A 19,823-nucleotide genomic window follows, 5' to 3' on the forward strand; every position below is an offset into this window, starting at 1 on the left:
TATTAAAAAGTGAGAGTTAGCCGGGCAGTGGTGGCGCACGCCTTTAATCCCAGCACTTGGGAGGCAGAGGCAGGCGGATTTCTGAGTTTGAGGCCAGCCTGGTCTACAGAGTGAGTTCCAGGACAGCCAGGGCTACACAGAGAAACCCTGTCTCAAAAAATAAAAACAAAGACAAACAAACAAATAAGTGAGAGTTAGCAGAGATGGCAGAGGTATTTGCAGTTCTGTTTTGGGGGCCCTCAGTTGATATGGTTAAAAACAAGCATCACTCAGCTTTCTGAAGTCTATGTGGTTATGACCTTAGGAAGTGATTTTAAAAGTCTGAGATGAAAAATAGGAATCTTTTTGTTGTTGTTGTTGTTGTTGTTGTTGTCAGTTCTGCAACTTTATTTGCCTTTCTGAGTGTTAGTTCTCCCACATTGACCATCTGTAGGTTTTTTTGAATGTGGTACCAGGCACATAAGTTACCACAGTGCAGAACTTGTTTGGGGAATCCTCACCCTCACTATGTTTTCTGGACAAGCGTACTCAGAGTGATGTGGAGCGTTGCGTATCCCTGTGGCCCATGAGCTTTATTGAGCCTGGTATCAGTGCACACACCTGGAGTGTGCACACTCTTCTCCTTCCCGGCAAATTCCAGCATTTCTTTGAGTGCCTGAGGGGAATGCTTCTTGAAGCCCACTCCATGGATGCACCTGTGAGTGTTGCTGGTGTATTCTCAGGTTACCACCTTGTTAAGGGCAGCATGGCTCTTCTTCTCACTACCCTTCTTTATTGGAGCCACTCTGCCAGGCCCAAGTTGGAAAGCAAGAGAAGTTTTGCAGCGTCAGAGGTGATTGAAGTCCCTGGTCCACCCGCCTGGCAGGAGTCTGACGTGGTGTCTTTTCCACCTGGTCCGTCACCTCGTTGTTCTCTTACTTAGCTGTTGCTCTTCTGTGGGCTTCCTATGGACAGACCGTGTTGCAGCTCACAGTCCCTCCTTTGCATTAGAAACGTCCCCTACAGTAGTGCACAGTGTCTCCCTTAGCAGAGATGGCTCACACAGCCCTTTGTTCATTTTTACAGAATGCCCAGTAGTTATCTTTTATAGGAAGATCATTGATGTTTTCCAAAAAGAGTAGCTCTCAGGTTTTGAAGACTTGATGAGAGTATCTTTAGCTAGGGGAGAAAGATGCTTTGGTCTGATTAAACCATGTTTGTCTGTCTTGTGATGTTATTTATTCTTATAACTGCCCGTCTAGGGGACTAAAGATTGTAGGTACAATGAAGATTAGGTACCATAAGTCAAATTTTATGACTATATTTAAATATTTGTCAAGTAAATTTTAATGGTCATGTTATAATTTAGCAAGAATATCCCAAGTAAGGATAATTTTCTTAACAGAAGTTATTCTCCTGCTTCGACAGCAGCTATCCAGTTAAGAAGGCTTAACTCAATGGCAAAACATACAGTCTTGTCATTTGAATAAAATGTAATCACCATGTTTTTACTAGCCCCTTCAGCAAGGATATAGGACATAAAGTCCTTGTTCTCTAAGCCAGGTGTTCAGTACTATTCTGTATTACTAACAATAGGTCACTATTTAAAAAAATCTTGCAAGCAGAAAATCAAACTTGTAACAAACATCCCCTGCCTCAGCTCCTGAGTGCCAGAACTGCACCGTTAGCCTATATCTAGAAAATTAATCTCTTTTCCTTACTTGATTATTCTTTTTTGTCTTGTTTTATTTTACAAGATTTTAAAATTAAGAAATAATTTTTAATGCAATAAAATAATGTTATACTTTAATGAAGACCCAAGAAACTATCTGGAACACAGGTAGAACATGCAGACAGGCCTTGGGACATTGCTGGGTCTTCTTACCAACAGTGTAACATAACAATTTGTTAAATATTTAAGTGCTTCAGTAAGCAGGGAGAAGCCATCCTTGCTAACTGCATTGCCTCCTCATTAGGCCCTCAGGGTAACAAAAGGCAGCATGAAAATCTATCATTCGACTCCATCCTGTGTGTGTCTCCTTTACCGTAGGGTCTCTTCTTTCATAGAATGTTTCCTAATGATGAGGCAGTGGCTGTCTGACTAGGGAGGGCTTTAACCCACAGGGAAATGTAAGAACTATAGACTGCCATTATCTCTGTTGTAAGCATCTCCATAGTTGAATGAGTGTCTACCTAAGTTATTTTGTTTCCCTTCAAAGAAAACGCAGAATTAAATTATTGTTCAAAATGCATTATAAAAGCCAAGTCTTAGTTACATTATGACAGAATGAAGCAGATTCAGGTCACCTGTCTGCCTGTTGCCTTTTATAAACGTTTAAGTAAACAACAGCTGGACTATGAATGGTCAGTTTATTTCTTCTTTTCCCCCCTAAAGTCGCTGTGTGTGTGTGTGTGTGTGTGCATGTGTGTGTGCGTGTGCGCCCTGCACATGTTTTGCTGTGCAGGTAGAGACCAGAAGACTGCTTTCAGGAGTCAGTTTTCTCCTTCTGTCATGTGATCTGGGTGTGAAACTCAACATGTTAGGCTCACACTGCAAGAACTTTTACCCACTGAGCCATTTAACTGGCCCTGGGTTGGCTCTTGAATATCTTTAATTTAGGGGGGAGGTAAGGATCTAGAATAACCTGGTTTTCCAAAGGAGGCAGTAGCATGGAGGTAACAGAGTACACATACATGAAGACAATAGCCCCAAGGCCAGATTACAAGGTTAAAGTTTATTCTAATGTACACAATGTAAATCAATGTAAATATAAGTGTACCAAGAACAGCAATTCCAGCATGCAACATATTTTAAAAACTATCTTAATGAAGTGGCCACAGGTTCATTACTTGGTTGTTTTTTGAAATTGTGGGGCAAACTGAATGTTGCCGCATTCTTAGACCCAAATGACACATGAAAACCATTTATTCGGATTGCATGTTTAATACAAGCAGGTAGACATTTCACCCAGATAGAGTTTCCTTAAACGAAAGCAAAAGGCTTTCTTCTTTAACCTTTACTTATAGAGGTTAAAGTTAAACACAACCTCCAAAAGTTTCTTATCAACTCTGTTCTTTAACATTTCTTTTTAATTTTGATAGTTTCTAAAACTTTATTTATTTATTTATTTATTTGTTTTGGAAAATACCTTTTCCATTATTTCTGTTTTAATGTGTAAGAGTGCGCCATGTGTGTGTCTAGTGTTGAAGGAAGCCAGAAGAGGGTGTCAAATCAGACGAAACTGGACTTACAGATTGTTGTGAGCTACTATGTCAGTGTTAGAAACCAAACTGGAGTCCTCTGCATGAACAGCTGGAACTTAGAACTACTGAGCCATCTCTCCGGGCCCCAGTTTCATTATTTCTTAAATGTTTGAAAATTCCAATTAATATAAACTACCTAGTTATTATCTTTAATCCTATTTCCTATGTGTTCTGGTTCACTGTGGAAAAACATGGGGGAGGGGTGGATATCAGACATCCCCCATTTTATCAAATGCTAACAAGTTAAATTAACCATAATTGTCAGTCATAAAATCAGCTGGAAGATGAAAATGGAAGTTTTTCTTCAAACGTTTCTCTGTTCCTTGAGTCTTGAGCCTATTTCCCAGTTTTCTTCTGAAGATACAGGAGCTTCTTAGCCAGCTTGGGGGATCTGGTTCTGCATCAGATCTGCTGCTCATGGGAGAAGCATTCTTGGCTCTCACCTTTAGCTTGGTCGCTCTCTGTTCATTTTGGCTTTTCTTTGTGTGGGTATGGGAGTTTTGCCTACATAAACCAAAAGAGGGTGTCAGATCCCTTGTGGCTAGAGTTATAGCCAGTTGTGAGCTGCCATGTGTGTGCTAGGAATTGAATCCAGGTCCTCTAGAAGAGCAGCTGGTACTCTAAACCAATGATCTAAACCAATCCATGCTAGGGTGGAGCCTTTGGTTTGTACTTTCTGTTTATAGAACAGGTGAATAACCCAAGGACACTAGGCAATCAATGCCAAGTCACTACTAGAGTGGATGTAGCAAATCAACCCTTACATGTCTTCCTGGCTGAGCCAGTAAAGTTACTGCCAGTCCAGGAGTGGGTCACGTTTGAAGTCTTCCTTAGGAGAACTTTATACGTCCTTGGGTATTTCTTCTGACACTTTGATCCTTTTTGCTAGAGGCAGGGAAGGTGCTTGTGATAGCTTTATAAACAGACTCACAGAATTTCTAAACTAAAGGGGCAGAATTGCAGTAAGCCAGAGAAAAGTATATGTTCAAGAAGTGACAGGAAAAAAGACAAATGCTAACAAATGAGTATTCTGAAAACAAACCAGGAGACTATGCAGAGACATAAATACTGTAAAGACAAAGTAATAGAATATGCAAATGCAATGGACCAAGAATAAACTAGAGAACCATTGATTAAACCAAAAGGAGGTCTGTGCTCCCCAAAGAACTTACATCTACCTGAGGAGAGATCATGGGCAGTTGTTACTGGGTGCTGAGCCAGGTGAGTCCTTCAAAGAAAGTGAAGCATCTTTGAGGCCCCACATTAGGCACCAAAACTGTCCATACAAAGCAGCTCTCACCTCACAGACAATAAGTATTTATTTTTGAGCCATACATGAGTGACCATGGCCTGTGAACACAGATTCAGTGTAAATAACCCTATTCTGTTGTTGGAATACTTTGCGAAATTTTTATAGTAACAGAACAAAAGAAAATCATAATTCAAGGCATGGTTGGGTGTATTAGGTCATCAGTTTCAACAAAGTATGGAAATCACTAATGGGGTTTCATGTTCCGGATGACATTCTTGGCTTAGTTTTTTTTTGTTTATTTATTCGTTTATTTTAAGATAGTTTTTGTTTTGTTTTGTTTTTTGAGACAGGATTTCTCTATGTAGCCTTGGCTGTCCTGGAACTCAACTTTGTAGACCAGGCTGGCCTCAGTTTTTTGTTTTGTTTTTTTTAATACATTTTAAAAGGTTTCACTTGATAGTCACAAGGATGTTAGGTCAGAAACAGAGGTAGGCAACGAATGACCATCAAGGAGGCCAAGGAGAACCCAAGATATTTTGGCTCTGGGTTTGCCATATTCCCTTTCTCAGGAATGATGAAGTTCTCATCAGTCAAGTAGCCTTGCAGCCTGGTAAATGGATGTAGCTTTTCTTCAGTTTACAAAAGAAAGAAGGGGAAGAAGTGTTTGTGAAGGCTATGCAGCTTCATGAGAGACCAGAAATGATAGGTTGCCAGATGCTTGTGCATTGTATTTCTATTAAAGATAGATGTGTTTATATTAATTCTGAGGAAGGAAGTCTCCTAGTCCATTTGATACTACTATAACATAATGCCAGATTCTGGATAAAATATAAAGAAAGTAAACTTACAGTTTTAGAGACTGAGATATCCATGATTAAGAAACCACATCTGGCCAAGCCTTTTTGTGTCATGCATAATAGAGAGCATCATATGGCAAGATAGAGTGAGAACTTGCATCCTTCTTCTTTTCTCTTTGTTTATTTTAGAGGCAAAGATGGCCTTAAACTCCTGATCCTCCTAACTCTGTCTCTAGAGTGTTGGGACTTACGAGTACATGACACTGTGCCCCAGGCTTTTTTCTCCTTTTTCTTACAAAGCCATGAATCTTCATCATAGAAACCCCAATTTGATGGTCTCATCTAACTCCAGTTATCTCTCAGGTATCAATTTATGAATTTGAGGATTAAGTTCCCAATGTTTGAACTTCTGGGATGCCTCTTTGCCACTAACTCTACCTCTGTGCCAAATCTCTACTTGGCCCTCAGATACTCTGCAGTGTCATTTGGAATCTAGTCTTCTTTGAGTCCTTGTCTCTCATATTGGGCACACTGGTAGAGGTTGAGCTTCCTTGACTGTAGGGAGGCTTCCATCCCCATTGTGTGGGAGTCAGTCCAGGCAGAAGCACAGTTTGGATTCTCATACTGTCAGTTCTCCCAGGCAGGGGCCATTCTCTGGTAAATCTATAGTTCTTGGGTCTAAAGGTTGGTTCAGTTCCCATGCCTCTTCTCAGCATTTCCCTAACAGGATGCTTTCTACACTAACTCTGCCCCTGTGCCAAGTCAGATAGTCTTAATATCATTGGGAGTCTAGGGGGAGGCAGCTATGTACCCCCAGCTCTTTCACTGTGCAAGCTTGCAGTCTTAATGCCATGGGGATGTTGTCAAGGCTTATTGCTTCTTCCTTCCATGGCAACAGGGCACTGTGTCAAAATGCAAGGGGACCTGGACAGTGAGCCCACAGCGGAGTGCTCTGGGCCTGGCCCCTGATACCTCTTTGCCAATTTAGTGTTCTGGGCTTGTAGTAGGAAAATGACCTCAAAAGATCTCGGAATGGTGTTCCATTGCGCTGATGACTAGCTCTGGGTCCCTTCTAGCCCTGTGATCTCTTTAACAAAGGACTGTTGGTATTCTCTCCTGCGCATGCTTTCTCCTTCCTACTCTGCTTTTCATTAGAAAATCTTTAAGTCCTCCCTTTGCTGCCCCATCTCATTTTCATGGTTGGAAGAGGATACACTGCATCCCGAGTGCTTTATGCTCAGGCATTTCTTCTGCCAGCACTCCCATGGTCCCCAACTCTATGGTGACTGGGCCACAAACAACATCACCGTGATGTCACCGTGATGTGTGCTTGTCCAATTTCTAGTGCCCATTCCCTGTTTTCATTGGAGAGCTCCAAATGTCCTTGAACCTATTTCTACCAGCAGTGTGGTCATGATTATACACACAGTCTCGAAGGAGATAGGGAATTCTCTACAGTTTCATCCCTAAAACCTTCTCCAGGTTTGCTCACAGTGTTCAGTTTACAGCAACGTAGGCTTTTCCTAGCATCCTCCAAATAACTCCTCCTAGTCTCTACTCATTGTCCAGTTTCAAAGCTGTTTCAACTTGATCAAGTGTTCATAAATCATTATTAACTTACTTTTGTGCATTAAAAATAGAGTTGGTAAATTAATTGGGGGTACTTGACACCAAGCCTGACGACCTGAGCTTGATCCCTGGGTTCCACATCATGGTAGGAGAGAGCTGACTCTCAAAGATCATCCTCAGTGTCAGAGGCACAAGTATGTTACTTAGACATACATACAGTGAAGTAATTACATACATAAAATAAATCTAAAAACTTAAAATTAAAAAGATAGATAAAAAATTGCTCTCTGATCTCCATGCACACACTATGAACATGGGCATGCCCCTCACATCACACACACACACACACACACACACACACACATACACACGCAGGCACACGCACATGCACACAGTACACACTGATAAAAAAACCAAAACAAAACAAAAAACCAAGTAGAGAAAGCTTGAGGAAGCTACTGATGTCAACCTTTGCCTCCCACAAGTGCACACATAAACGTGCGCACACGTAAACGTGCACACACCTTCTTGGGCATATGCATATACCACACATACACAAAATAAACTAGCCAGAGGCTTACCAACTAAAGTGGTAAGTGTACCTATTCCCCATTAAAACATGATTAACTCTTCAGTGTAAATCACTCGTTTTGCTGCACTGACCTGCTACTTGTTTGCTGATTTATCTTTAAGTCATATATATGAATATTTGCAAATTTAAAAGAAGTCTACCTAGAAATTCAGTTAACATTGAAAAATGTTAACATAGAATAATAATAACATTGAATAATAAGCAGCTGGCATATCTATTGTTAGACAAGGCTACTTTCCTTGACTTCTACAGGATATTAAACCCAAGTTTTATACTACAAATCTGCAATAGTTGTAAGACATAATGAAATCTGATTGTATCAGCTGTATGAGAGCAAAGTATCAATTATCCATACAAATCAGGGCTGCTGCCAATGGCATGTCCCAACAGTGTGGAGACAGATTCTAAACTACTCACTTTTAAATGCTGCTATATGTAAACTCAGAAACTGATTTTCTTCCATGTTTTCATGTTACCCACTAATGAGAAGTTCAGTAGAAGTTTGACCACTATCCTTCCAGAGGCTTGATCAAAAAGGGACAGAGCTATAGGGTCACTATTTGACTTTTTGCAGGTCTATAATTTTCAGTGTAAACCCCTCGTTCCTTCTGCCTTTTCCTCCTTTTGCTTCCTCCTTCCTTTCTTGTTTGTTAGAAAATTTTAGGGATATCATATATTATTTCTTTTGCTTTTAATTTATTTTATGTATCTGGGTGTTTTGCATACTGGAATGTCTGTGCATTACTTATGTGCTTGGTGCCCATGGAGGCCAGAAGAGAGCATCAGATACCCTGGAACTGGAGTCACAGATGAGTTCAAGTCACCATGTGGATACTGGGACTCGAACCTAGGTCCTCTGGAAGAGCAGCCAGTGCTCTAAATTACTGTGCCATCTCTCCTGTCTGGTATCATTTATTGTAAACTTTAAATTTTTTCTGATTCATACTTTCAGTTTGGTTGAAACTTACACAATAGATACATGTCCTTAGTGTTCAGGTATGTGCATGTTTTAGAATGATATGCATATATGCGACCACAGAAAACCTGTTCTGGTAAGTTCCCTCACGTCCTTTTTAGTAACTCCCCGGCAGCCCAGTTGTGACTACTCCCTGATTTTTCTACTGTCAGTTAGGTTTATATCCCGCCCGGCCCCTTTCTTATTTTGGAAGGATTTCAAGAGATTCAGGCTGGCCTTGTAGTAGCTTTGTACTAGCTGTAACTGAGAACGAGCTTGAAAGCCCTGATCCTTCTGTCTGTGCTGAAAATAAAGGTATTCACTACCACAACCAGGTTCTATGTGTATGGTTTATGTCAATGGGATCATAAAGCATACTGATTTTTATTTTAGATGACAAAACTTCTGAGACGTGTATGGTTGCTAGTTGATTCATAATAATGATGTCTTTCTGTGTGGTGTCAAAGATCAAATTGGGGCCTGGTGAATTTGAATGTTAGGCATAGTATTCACCACTGAGCTACATCCTCAGCCTGGCAGAGCATCTCTTTTATTGCTGTGTAGTATTCTATTTTAAAGAAAGAGACACGTCAGTGTGATGGGTATTTTGGTCATACCTGCTTGATAAGATACCTAGGAATGAAGACAGTAGGGACACAGATGTACAACTGGATTGGAGTAGATAAAATTCCACGGGGTCTTTTGTGCTCTGTCTCCCCAGCAATTAGCATTGTCAGCCTTTAATTTTAGCATTCTGATGGGAGGATGGGGAACATCTTTTACTGTGGTTTGAATCTGCATTTCTCTAATGACTAATGTTGTGGGCTCCTTAAGTGCATACTGGCTTTTTGTGAATTTTCTTCTGCAAAACATCTGTTCACGAATTTGGGCTACTATAAGACCATGCTAGGATCATCTCTCTCTACTGCTCTGCGTAGCGCAGTGGATCTTAATTCTAGATACAAATACAGTGTCAGTTCCATGTCCTGCAAACACTGTCCTTTCCAATCTGTGGCTTGCTTTCCTACTTTTGAAATAGTATCTTTGGATAAGAAGCAATTTTAATTTTGATGACATCTCACCAATTTCTTTCCCTTTTTGTTTTTAGTATATAATTTTAAAATTCTTGTCAAAGAAACTTGTGCCTGAAGCCAGGCGTGGTGGCGCACGCCTTTAATCCCAGTATTTGGGAGGCAAAGGCAGGCAGATTTCTGAGTTCAAGGACAGCCAGGGCTACACAGAGAAACCCTGTCTCAAAAAAAAAGAAAAAGAAAAAGAAAAAAAAAAAAGAAAGAAACTTGTGCCTACTCGTGTCACTCAAATTGTCCACACTTAAGAAAGCAGATACGTGGTTAACTTGATGTCTTATATATATGGTTATAATGGTTAACTATTAACATTTTCTTCTAGAAGCTTTTCTATTCCAGGGTTTACAGTTAGGTCTATGAACCATCTCACATATCTTTGTGTGTATGGAGGAGGAAAGTCTTTCTGTTTACACATACACATATCCAGATGCTCCAGTGTGACTTGTTGAAAAGACTGCTTTTCCCTCTTGATTGACTTTGTTGTCAATGTCCATACTGAGAATTGACTAACGGTATACACATGTGTGCATATGTGTACACACACACATACAAATAAATGTAATTTAAACAATTTGTTTCAATTTACTTACTAATTGTCACGGGCTCTAAATAGATTCTGTATACAAAATCATGTTGATCTGCAAATATATAGCATTATATGTGATTTTCAGATTCTTTTCCTTCCCATTTTCTTCCCTTATTACACAGTATGGGGCTTGTAGTGAAATATCTGAGTTTCAGAGCCAGCAAGGTGGCTTGGCAGGGAAAGCACTTGCTGCCAAGCTTGAGGGCCTGTGTTCGGCCTACATAGGGAGTTCCAGGACAGCGAGAGCTACATAGTGAGACCCTATTTCAAGCCCTTCACCCCCCAAATCCGACCTCTACCACTGGTCTTCCTCTGTTCACCGTATGTTTTTTCTCTTACAGCCTAATCCTTCCTTGGTTCTCAGTGAGACTGCTGGGAAAAAGGCAAGCTGGGGTTAGAATGAAAAGTTTACTTTTAGAAACTTCCTGTGTACGTAGGTCAGGGTTCTTTGATTTTTGAGATGGGAGCTTACTCTGAGCCCAGGCTAGCTTCAAATTTGCAGCACTCCTCTTGCCTTACCTCTCAAACACTAGGGCTACAAGTGTGGGCTCCCATTCCCAGCACATTTCAGACTTTTAGTTTAAATGTTATCACAGTAAAGGGTATATAGTCACCACTGCGGTATTACAGAGTAAGAATACAAAACTCTGGGATGACCAGAGAGAGGAACACACTCTAAGTCAGTAGTTCTCAATCCTTTTAATGCTGTGACCCTTTAACATAGTTCCTCATCTTGTGACCTCCAATGATAAAGTTATTTTTGTTGCTACCTCATAACTATAATTTTGCTACTCTTATGAATCATATTGTAAATAACCGATATGCAGCATATATTATATGTGACCCCCGTGAAAGGGTTGGGTCGTTCAATGCCCAGGTTGAGAACCACTGTTCTAGGAGAAGTTCATGGATGATGGAAAGAAACCCCAGAGAGAGTTGTCACTGAACACAGGCAAGCATTATGAATGAATTGTTAAATAATAGTGGATAATTTTCTTAGGCAGGTGCTACATATAGGTAATTAGCAAACTTGGTTTATATCCATTTACATTTTAAAGAAACAGCACACGACTTAAAACTAGTCAGTGCTTTATCTCAGGCTCCATTCATCCATGGCCCTTATGACTTCCTTGTGCTTTAACCCATTGTGTGCTGCACACTCTGCTAGGGATGGAAGATAAAGGGAGAAGCAGAAGTCTATGTCACGTTCATTTTAGAAAGGAGAGACACACAAACAAAGTACCTTGCATAGGCTCTGTGAGTAGAGGGGGAGGGCTCTGTCGTGTGCAGGAGGCTGGAGGAGGGAAGGCACCACGCGCCTGGACCGTTCTCATGTGGTTGTTATTGAATTCCTTTTTCTGCCTTCCCTGGTTACCTGCACTGCTTGGCCTTTTTAGAAACTTTGACCTTATTTGTATTCAGGCTTCAAGAAAAACAGTGACTCACGTTGAACAATTCATTTCCAGTATGTTCAACATTAATGTGAGCAATACAGGGAAACATGAGGAAGAACAGCCACAAAAGACCCTACCACCTAAGAGCAGTTGTCAGGGGCGCGAGTTTCCACAGCTGCGTGTATCCCTATAGGCATGCAAATACCAAAGGATAGATGGAAATAATTTCATGTAATTAAGATTCTAATATATATGCTATTTTAAATGTCATTTAAAATACATTTAAATGTGCTTTAATTTCACCTTTTAAAGATTAGCATAAAAAAGAACTTTATAGAAAGGATCTTTAAAGAGGCAGTAATTACTAAGTGGTAAGAATTACTAAATGCTCACCAAAATGACATAAAACATTGAGGTCTTAATGATTTTAAAAAGTTACAAGTTTCTATATATTTAACTTTACAGCTCATTGTGACTTGTAATAAACCAGTCTGCCTTTATCTTGGGCTTGAAAGCCATCTTATCAAGCTAGATTCATTCCTGTTTATGATTAAATCTGTTTCTCACAGATTGGGCTGTGCCCTGCCTTTAACATGAACTCCAAATGGTTCTGAGCTGTCTGTTCCAGGAATCAACAACCAAGCCGATGTTTCAAATAGTTGTTACCCTGCTGTGACCACTTTCCTATGACCACCCTGCTATGCCCACCTTCTTGTGACTACATTGTGGTGACCACCTTGCATCGATGTCTTGTTACGCTTATGTTCTGCTTCTATAACTTTATCTTTATTTCTGCCAAATCCCCCATTTGGAAACTCCTACTCCTGGGCTATAAAAACCTTTATCTTCCCCATGTCCAAGACTGATCTCTTAAACCCCAGCTTAGGGAGAGACAACCCATGTGCATGAGTTAAAAGGCTTGCTTTAATGAATTTGGCCATGATTTGGGTTGATGGCGCTTCTCCCTCATCTGTGGGATTCACATTTGCCAAAAAGGATGAGGGTTAATGCCTTCTTTTCCTCCTCTTTCCCTCTTGAGTTGCTCTTTAGTTGAGTTTGTATTGTCACATGCATGTACCTTTGCATTATCTAATCTGGATATTTACTTACTTTTAGTTCATCGTTTAAATGGATTCAATTCTAGTCAGTGTCTCTTATGTTAGACTCTGGCTTTGAGTCCTGGATTTGCTGAGCTAGTCTTGTTGACAGTTTGCTCAGAAGTGGCTAAGGCCACCCCTGAAGTCTTCTCAATATGCCTAAGCTGAAATTTGTCCTGTGCCCTGTCCCCATTGTTGATGTATCTATTTCCTGCAATAGAATTAATAGTTTTAAACTAGGTTTAAAAGCAGACAAATTGGTTTACTCTTTTTTGTTGTTAATTTTTAAAAATGTATATGAGTGCATGTGTGTGCACACATACATAATGAGGTGGGTAGAAGTCAGGGGATGACTTTGTATATGTTAGTCTCCCCCACCTTTATGTGGGTTCCCGTGATTATGCATGAGTGGCCAGGCTTGTGTGGCAAGTGCCCCTACCTACTGAGCCACTTTGTCCATGCAGGCTTATTTTTTATTTTTGTTTCTGCCTTTCTGAATCAGAATTTCAGTTTTTAAAGCATAATCATGAGTTCAGGCCTTGGCATAGCAGAAGTACCACAGTGGTGGAACTGGGGAGATATGAACTGGGGATAATTAACCAACCCTCTCTCCTCTTCATTCTAGAGATTATCGATGACCTTGCCAACCTTGTGGAGAACACAGATGAGAAGCTTCGCACCGAAGCCAGGCGAGTGACCCTGGTGGACAGAAAGTCAACTTCCTGTGGTAAGAGATGGCCGCTCCAGCTGCCTGTGGCTTGCTCTTCTTTGAGTGTTCCATGCTGCTTCTAATACCATGAAGAGGAGCCTGGCACTCTAGTGCAGCAGTCCCATCTGATGATACATCAGGATTGCTAAAACATGCTTAAGTCTTACTCAGACAAAATGGAGCTAAAGTTCAGAGAGTATAACCATCATCCTTTTAAACTCTGAACTGGGAAAGCTATCTGTTTTATAGAAGTGATTGGTTTGGGAAATTGTCTACGGTGTAGTGTAGTTTGGTGGTAAGTCTGGTGAGTTTTCATGGCAATTTTGTCTCCTTTATGCTTTTTTTTTTTTTTTTTTTTTAAACCATAAGCTTAATTAGTGAACTCACAGTAAAACAGCTAAGAGCAGCTCCCATCTCCAGTATGACCAAGATAAAAATCCTGTGTTTGGGAATTCTGTCTTTGAATCACTTTAATTCATGATGCTTGTCAAATAGGAATCTGTGTGCTGATAGAAGAGTCTGCCTGAACTTAGAATGCTGATTTCCAGGCCTCCAGAGGTTCCCGCTGAGGTGGCCCAGGGTAGAGTTTGAGAGTAATCATTATTCATTATGCATAGCATGTTAGGCTTGGTGGTGCACACTTTTGATCTCAGCACTCAGGAGAAAGAGACCGGGGGATCTCTGTGAGTATTAGGGCATCCGGGGTTGTATAGTAAAACCTTGTCTAGAAAAATAATAAGCCAGGCTTGTTCGTGCACGCCTTTAAGCCCAGCACTCCAGAGGCAGAGGCAGGTGGATCTCTGTGAGTTTGAGGCCAGCCTGGTCTACACAGCAAGTTCCAGGACTGCCAAAGTTGTTACACAGAAAAACCCTGTTTCAAAAAAACCAAAAAAAAAATCATAATAAAAGAGAAAAAGAAAGAAACTAGTAATAGAACAAATAAGAGAGAGGCCATGTGCAGCTGTTCAGATGCAGGCACCTGTCACTGTACAGCAGTTCTGATGCAGATCTCATCAGGACCTTCACCCAAGGAGAGTGACAAGGAGCTGCATTGGGAGCCATCTTCTAGGTTTTGTTTGGTGCTGCATCTCATAAAGGTGCACCAGATCTAGTGAGCTGATTTGTTTAAAAAAGAAGAACAGTCAATGTTGAGTGACCTGGATCCACGTGCTCCATCATTTGTCTTTCTTCTTGTAAGCAGTCTAGGGACCCCCAGCCCTGTCCACATACTCACAGGGTTGTTGTCCACTTGTTTTGCAAAGAAACCCAGACCTAGCAAGTTCAGGTCTGTGCAGAATCAAACCCTAGGAGATGGCGAGGAGAAGGAACCCGCATCTTATCTTCCCAGTTTCGGGATCTAGGCTTGAAGGACAAAGTCCTTGTGGACAGATGTTTCATAAGAGTGGTAAGGCAGAGAGGATGCTTTGCTGAGACAGGAAGCAGAAAGACTGCAGGAACAGCTAGTGGCGTGAGCAAGGGGGCCAGAGAAGCAGGAGCTGATGCACACAGCAGGGGCTAAAGCACACAGCAGGAGCTAATGCCCAGGGCAGGTGCCTCAGAGCTCCACTCCTCTGAGCTTGTCTACCTGACTTCTCCTGTTGCTCCCTTCTCTGGAAACTTGGTGTAGCCTCCATGTTTTACCGGCCTTTTGCATTTCATATCCCTGCGCAGCCAGCACCACATGGACGCTGTGGCCAAGTTCTGCCGGTAGCCTGGCGCCTCTTGGACCACAGCTGCAGTAGATGTCTCTGCACGCCTTTGTGGCTGAGTCTGAGAACATCCTTCCCTAAGCACTTTGGTTGGTTTTGAACAGAGACCTCCTCAGTGAACTCTCATTTCAGGCTTTCTCTTTTTCAAATGCTTTGCATTTTCATAAACCAGAGCCTTGGTAGGTAGCCTTAAGAAAAAACCTTAAGATAGTTTTCCTCTTATTCCAGTATAAGAGATTGGACTCAGACTTGAACTCCTGATCCTCCTGCCTCTAAGTGTTGGGATTGCAGATATGCACCATGCCTAGCATATGTGCTGCTAGGTATTGAATCCAGGGCTTTTATGTACTAGGCAGGTGTTCTGCCAATTGAGCTATGTCCCTAACCCCATGGGCTTTCGCTCTAATAGCACCATCTCTTTTTAACAGTTACAGCTGCCTTATCTGAACTTGCAACTGGCCAGGTCCTCTTCCTTTCCAAGCCTCATCTTTCCACATCATTCTGCTCACTGTAAATGTGACTACAAGCAGTGAGAAATAGCTGAGCCACTTCCTATGTCTTGTAATTAACTCCACCAGAGAAGTTATTCTAATGTATAGCCAGCAGCTCCAAACCCTTCTGCATTCTTCTCCCAAACCAGTCCTCAGACCTGGGAACCACTTGGTCTGGCTGCCCACAGCCACAGCCCTCAGCACCCCTCAACACCAGCCTTCGGGTTTTGCCACTCTCCTCGCCGCCATGATTACACCTGACAAGAAGCAACTTAGAGGAGCAAAGGTTTACTTCAGCTCATGGCTGTGGGAACAGTCCATGGTGGGGTCAGGGGAAGGGGCATGGTGAGAGCAGTTCGTAGTTTGGTGGCAGGAACATAAGGTCGTTTATCTGTATCTGGACAGAGCAGGAGGCAGAAAAAAGGGAACACTGACCTCTTTTTATCTTTTTTTTTCTTTTCCTTCTTTCACTCCAAACTCGCTGAGTGCCAGGGTCCACCTCTGCTCACTCATCCACTGATGGAGAATGGGGCAGGGCTAGTCCCATAGCCACGCCTTCCCCATTTAGGCAGTAGCTCCCCGAAATGTAGTCCAGATAAACCTCTCCTTCCTTTAGTTGCAGTTGTCAGGTATTTAGTCACAGCAGAGAGAAGTAACTCAGCAGCCCCCACCCAGAAGAGCGCATTTGTCCTAGGTGAGGACATAGCATACATGAAGACCACAAAGGAGCAGGAACTGGCAATGGACCGAGGAATCAATCTGCATAGACCTGGAGTATTGGAATGGTTAGATGTGGAATAAAAAAGATTGCTTTAGATTTTTGTTTTACATTGTGTGTGTGTGTGTAAGTGTGTAAGGTTAGGTGCCTTTGCCACAATGCATGTGTAGAAGTCAGAGGACAACAGCCTGTCCAAGTAGGTTCTCTACCTCAACCAACTGTATAGGTCCTAAGAATTGAACTCAAGTCATAAGGCTTGGCAGTGGGCACCTTTACCTACTGAGCCATCTCACTGGCCCTCAATTTTGCACTTTAAAACTGTTTACTTACTTTTATTTTATATGTATGAGTTTTGCCTGTATGTATGTATGTATGTATATACCATACATATGCCTGGTGCCCATGAAGGCCAGGAGAAGGCCTCAGATCCACTGGGATTGGAGTTGTGGATGGTTGTAAGCTATAATATGGATGCTAGGAACCAAACCCTGGTCCTCTGCAGGAGAAGCCAGTGCTCTTAACAACTGAGCCAGCTGGGCAGTGGTGGTGCATGCCTTTAATTCCAGCATTTGGAAGACAGAGGCAGGCAGATTTCTGAGTTCGAGGCCAGCCTGGTCTACAGAATAAGTTCCAGAACAGCCAGGGCTATACAGAGAAACCCTGTCTCGAAAAACCAAAAATCCAAAACAAAACAAAACAAAACAAAAAGATCTAAACAGAACACAAAACTATAAAAATATAACATCAGTTATTTGAAAAGGTGTCAAATAGAACTTCTGTAAATTAAAAATAAATGAAATCAAAAATTAAACGTTCATATTTGGTACCAGCAAAAGAGAATCGGAGAACAAATCAGGAGAAACAAGCAAACCCAAACAAATTCTATTTTCATAAGTGCTAGTATGGAATGCTGTGGAAATTAATATTCAGCCTTAGGAGCAGTGGCATCTGAGGGGCAAAGAGATGATCCAAAAGCCTCAGAAACAGCTCCTCTCAAAGGCAAGGCTGGCTTCCATGTAAGTCTGAGCACATGCACTTCCACAAGGTATGCAGGGCTTGAGAATTAATCTATTCGGCTCACCCAAGTGTCACTTGATTGCAGTTCACGTGGCACTCTCAGGCTGTGTAACTAGGAAGCGGTGAACGAGGTGTGGAGAGCAGCTGGCCAATCGTCCTTTTCCTCAAAGGAGGGCAAAACTAGGTTGTAAACCATGAAATGGCTTTTTGTTTCCCCTGGCGTGTACACATCTCTCATGCCAGCCTGGTATATCAGTCCTAGATGCTTGAGCAGGGAGCAAAATTCTAGTTATAAATACAAACCAGATCACAAGGGGCCACACAGGAGAAGGGCCCGGTGATGAATTTGTTTGTTAACAAAGGGTCCAAGCACTTCTTTGTGGTCCTTTCACTGCAGAGCCGGTGCTTGAAAATTTTTACCAAGATCTTTGTGGGTTTTTCTCCCTTTTCCTTTCCCAGCTCCCACCCCACCCCCACCCCCTGTGATAACATTGAGTAGAAAACAATGCTGTTTTCCCCCCCTAGATTGTAAAGGCAAATTAGACTGATGGCTTCCCCTGGCTCCTCGATACATTTTCAGATCTGTTTCTCGCATCAGAGACATTTACATAAAAGTGGGATCTTTGTAATTGCAGTTTAAATATTCAGTGTGGCTGATCCTCATTAGAATTCAAAGTAGAACCCTGTCTGAGTCTGAGGAGAGAGCCGATTGTGAGAGGGCAGACGAGGAGTTCTCAGTGACTGGAGCCTCACTTCTCTGCCCGCTGTCCATTACATAACGTTGTCTAAGCACGCCTGTTGTGATGTTAGCGTTCCTGGGTTGCTGCCGATGAAAATCAGCCCTGCTGACCTTGTGCAGATACTGTGCCCACCTGGGACCACTGCATCTACCTGCAGCTCCCCCTGGAGGTGCAGCGGGGTCATGGGCACAAAGCCGTGTATGTCGTCCAGCATGGGTGACCCCCCCTTGCAGCCTGGGTGCACAGGAGAGTTGCTTGCCCCTCTGTATCTCTCTTTCATGCTGTTTTTTGGTTGTTTTTTATTTTTTTCTTTTTTTTAAAATGGAGCTAGCAAAGGCAATGGACATCCATTACTACACTTTAGACTGTGAAGTGCCTCAAACTCCAAACCTTCCAGACTACAGACATGATGGCACAAGTGGAAAATCTCATCCCTGGCCTCAGGTGATAAGTCGGTGTCAAAATGCAGTTGTACGCAAACAGTTGTGCCACATTAGCTCAGGCTGTGTGTACGCAGTGTAGGTGGACCAAGGGGATTTTGTGTTTAGACTTACTTCCTTTCCTCACAAGATCTCATTATGTTTATGCAAATTATTTTAAAATACAAAAACATAGCAAAGATCTGAAATACTTCTGGTCCCAAGCCGCTTGGATAAGCGATGGGATGTTCAGGCCACAGTAATATGTCTGGTTTTTTTGGTGATGCAACAAAGATAGCACGTGCCACAGTGGTCAGTACTAGTTAGTTCTCGGGAGCAGCTAGGTTAACCTGTTGAAATAAGTTGATTGGTGACATAGGTAACACTTGGAGACACATATATTTCTGAACCAGCACAGAAGAGCCTTTAAGAAGAACAAATTATTTATATATATATATATATATATATATATATATATATATATATATATATATTACTATATTATTAATATATATTGTACTATATTATTATATAGGAATTTTGTAGAATCATGAAGTAAGCATCTTCTTTGAATTAAAAAGGAGGTGTTTTGTTTGTTTGTTTGTTTGTTTGTTAATGGAATTTTGAAATTTTGCAACTGAAATCATCATCCCTGAAATCCATTGGTGCCATTATGCTGATTGTAATGTTTGGCCCACTTATATTCACTCTTTTGAAACTTATAAAATAATAAGGGAAATGGGGAGCATTTAAGAGCCCAAGGCTGCTCTTCCAGAGGCCTCAGGTTTGGTTCCTAGCACCCACATGGCAGGTCACAACTGTCTATAACTCCAGTTCTGGGGATTCGACATCCTCTTCTGGCCTCTGTAGCACTGCACAAATGTGGTGCTCTTGCATGCATGCAAGCAAAACATTATATACATTGAAACCAATTTATCGCCGGGTAGTGGTGGCGCACACCTTTAATCCCAGCACTTGGGAGGCAGAGGCAGGCGGATTTCTGAGTTCAAGACCAGCCTGGTCTACAAAGTGAGTTCCAGGACAGCCAGGACTATACAGAGAAACCCTGTCTCAAAAAACAAAAACAAAGACAAACAAAAAAACCCTAATTTATCATTTAAACAAACAAACACCACAAAAAAATGAATTCTCTGCTGTCCAGCTTTTATATAGGAAGCCTCAAAACTGCTTTTTTTCTTCAATGAATTGTTTTACAACCCTTACCTCAAACACAAACGATTGATTTAGAGCAAAGAGGAACTGTGTGCTTTCCCTTATTTATCTTAAGTGCTTAGTAGAAACTGACTGATGTCTCTTTGCTTTTTCTTCCTCTTATCATAGTTTGTTGAGATAAACTAGTGAAATTCCTCAGCCTCTGTTTCCTTCACAAATGTGGGGAGGTGCCCAGGCCACCACAGAGAAAGTCTGCCTCCAAAGCTGCCTTGTC

At 41.7% G+C, this 19,823-nt stretch overlaps 1 protein-coding gene across 1 annotated transcript in view; it reads left to right on the plus strand.

The window, feature by feature from the left end:
- The window catches only part of Stx8 (syntaxin 8), a 234,232-nt gene that overhangs the window by 129,627 nt on the left and 84,782 nt on the right, over positions 1–19,823 (plus strand). Inside the window, exon 7 of the mRNA XM_021212912.1 lies at positions 13,199–13,300. Coding sequence (XP_021068571.1) covers positions 13,199–13,300 — 102 coding nt within the window. The remainder of the gene's footprint in view (positions 1–13,198; positions 13,301–19,823) is intronic.

This window comes from Mus pahari, chromosome 14, assembly GCF_900095145.1.
Source record: "Mus pahari chromosome 14, PAHARI_EIJ_v1.1, whole genome shotgun sequence".
Classification (NCBI taxonomy): Eukaryota; Metazoa; Chordata; class Mammalia; order Rodentia; family Muridae; genus Mus; species Mus pahari.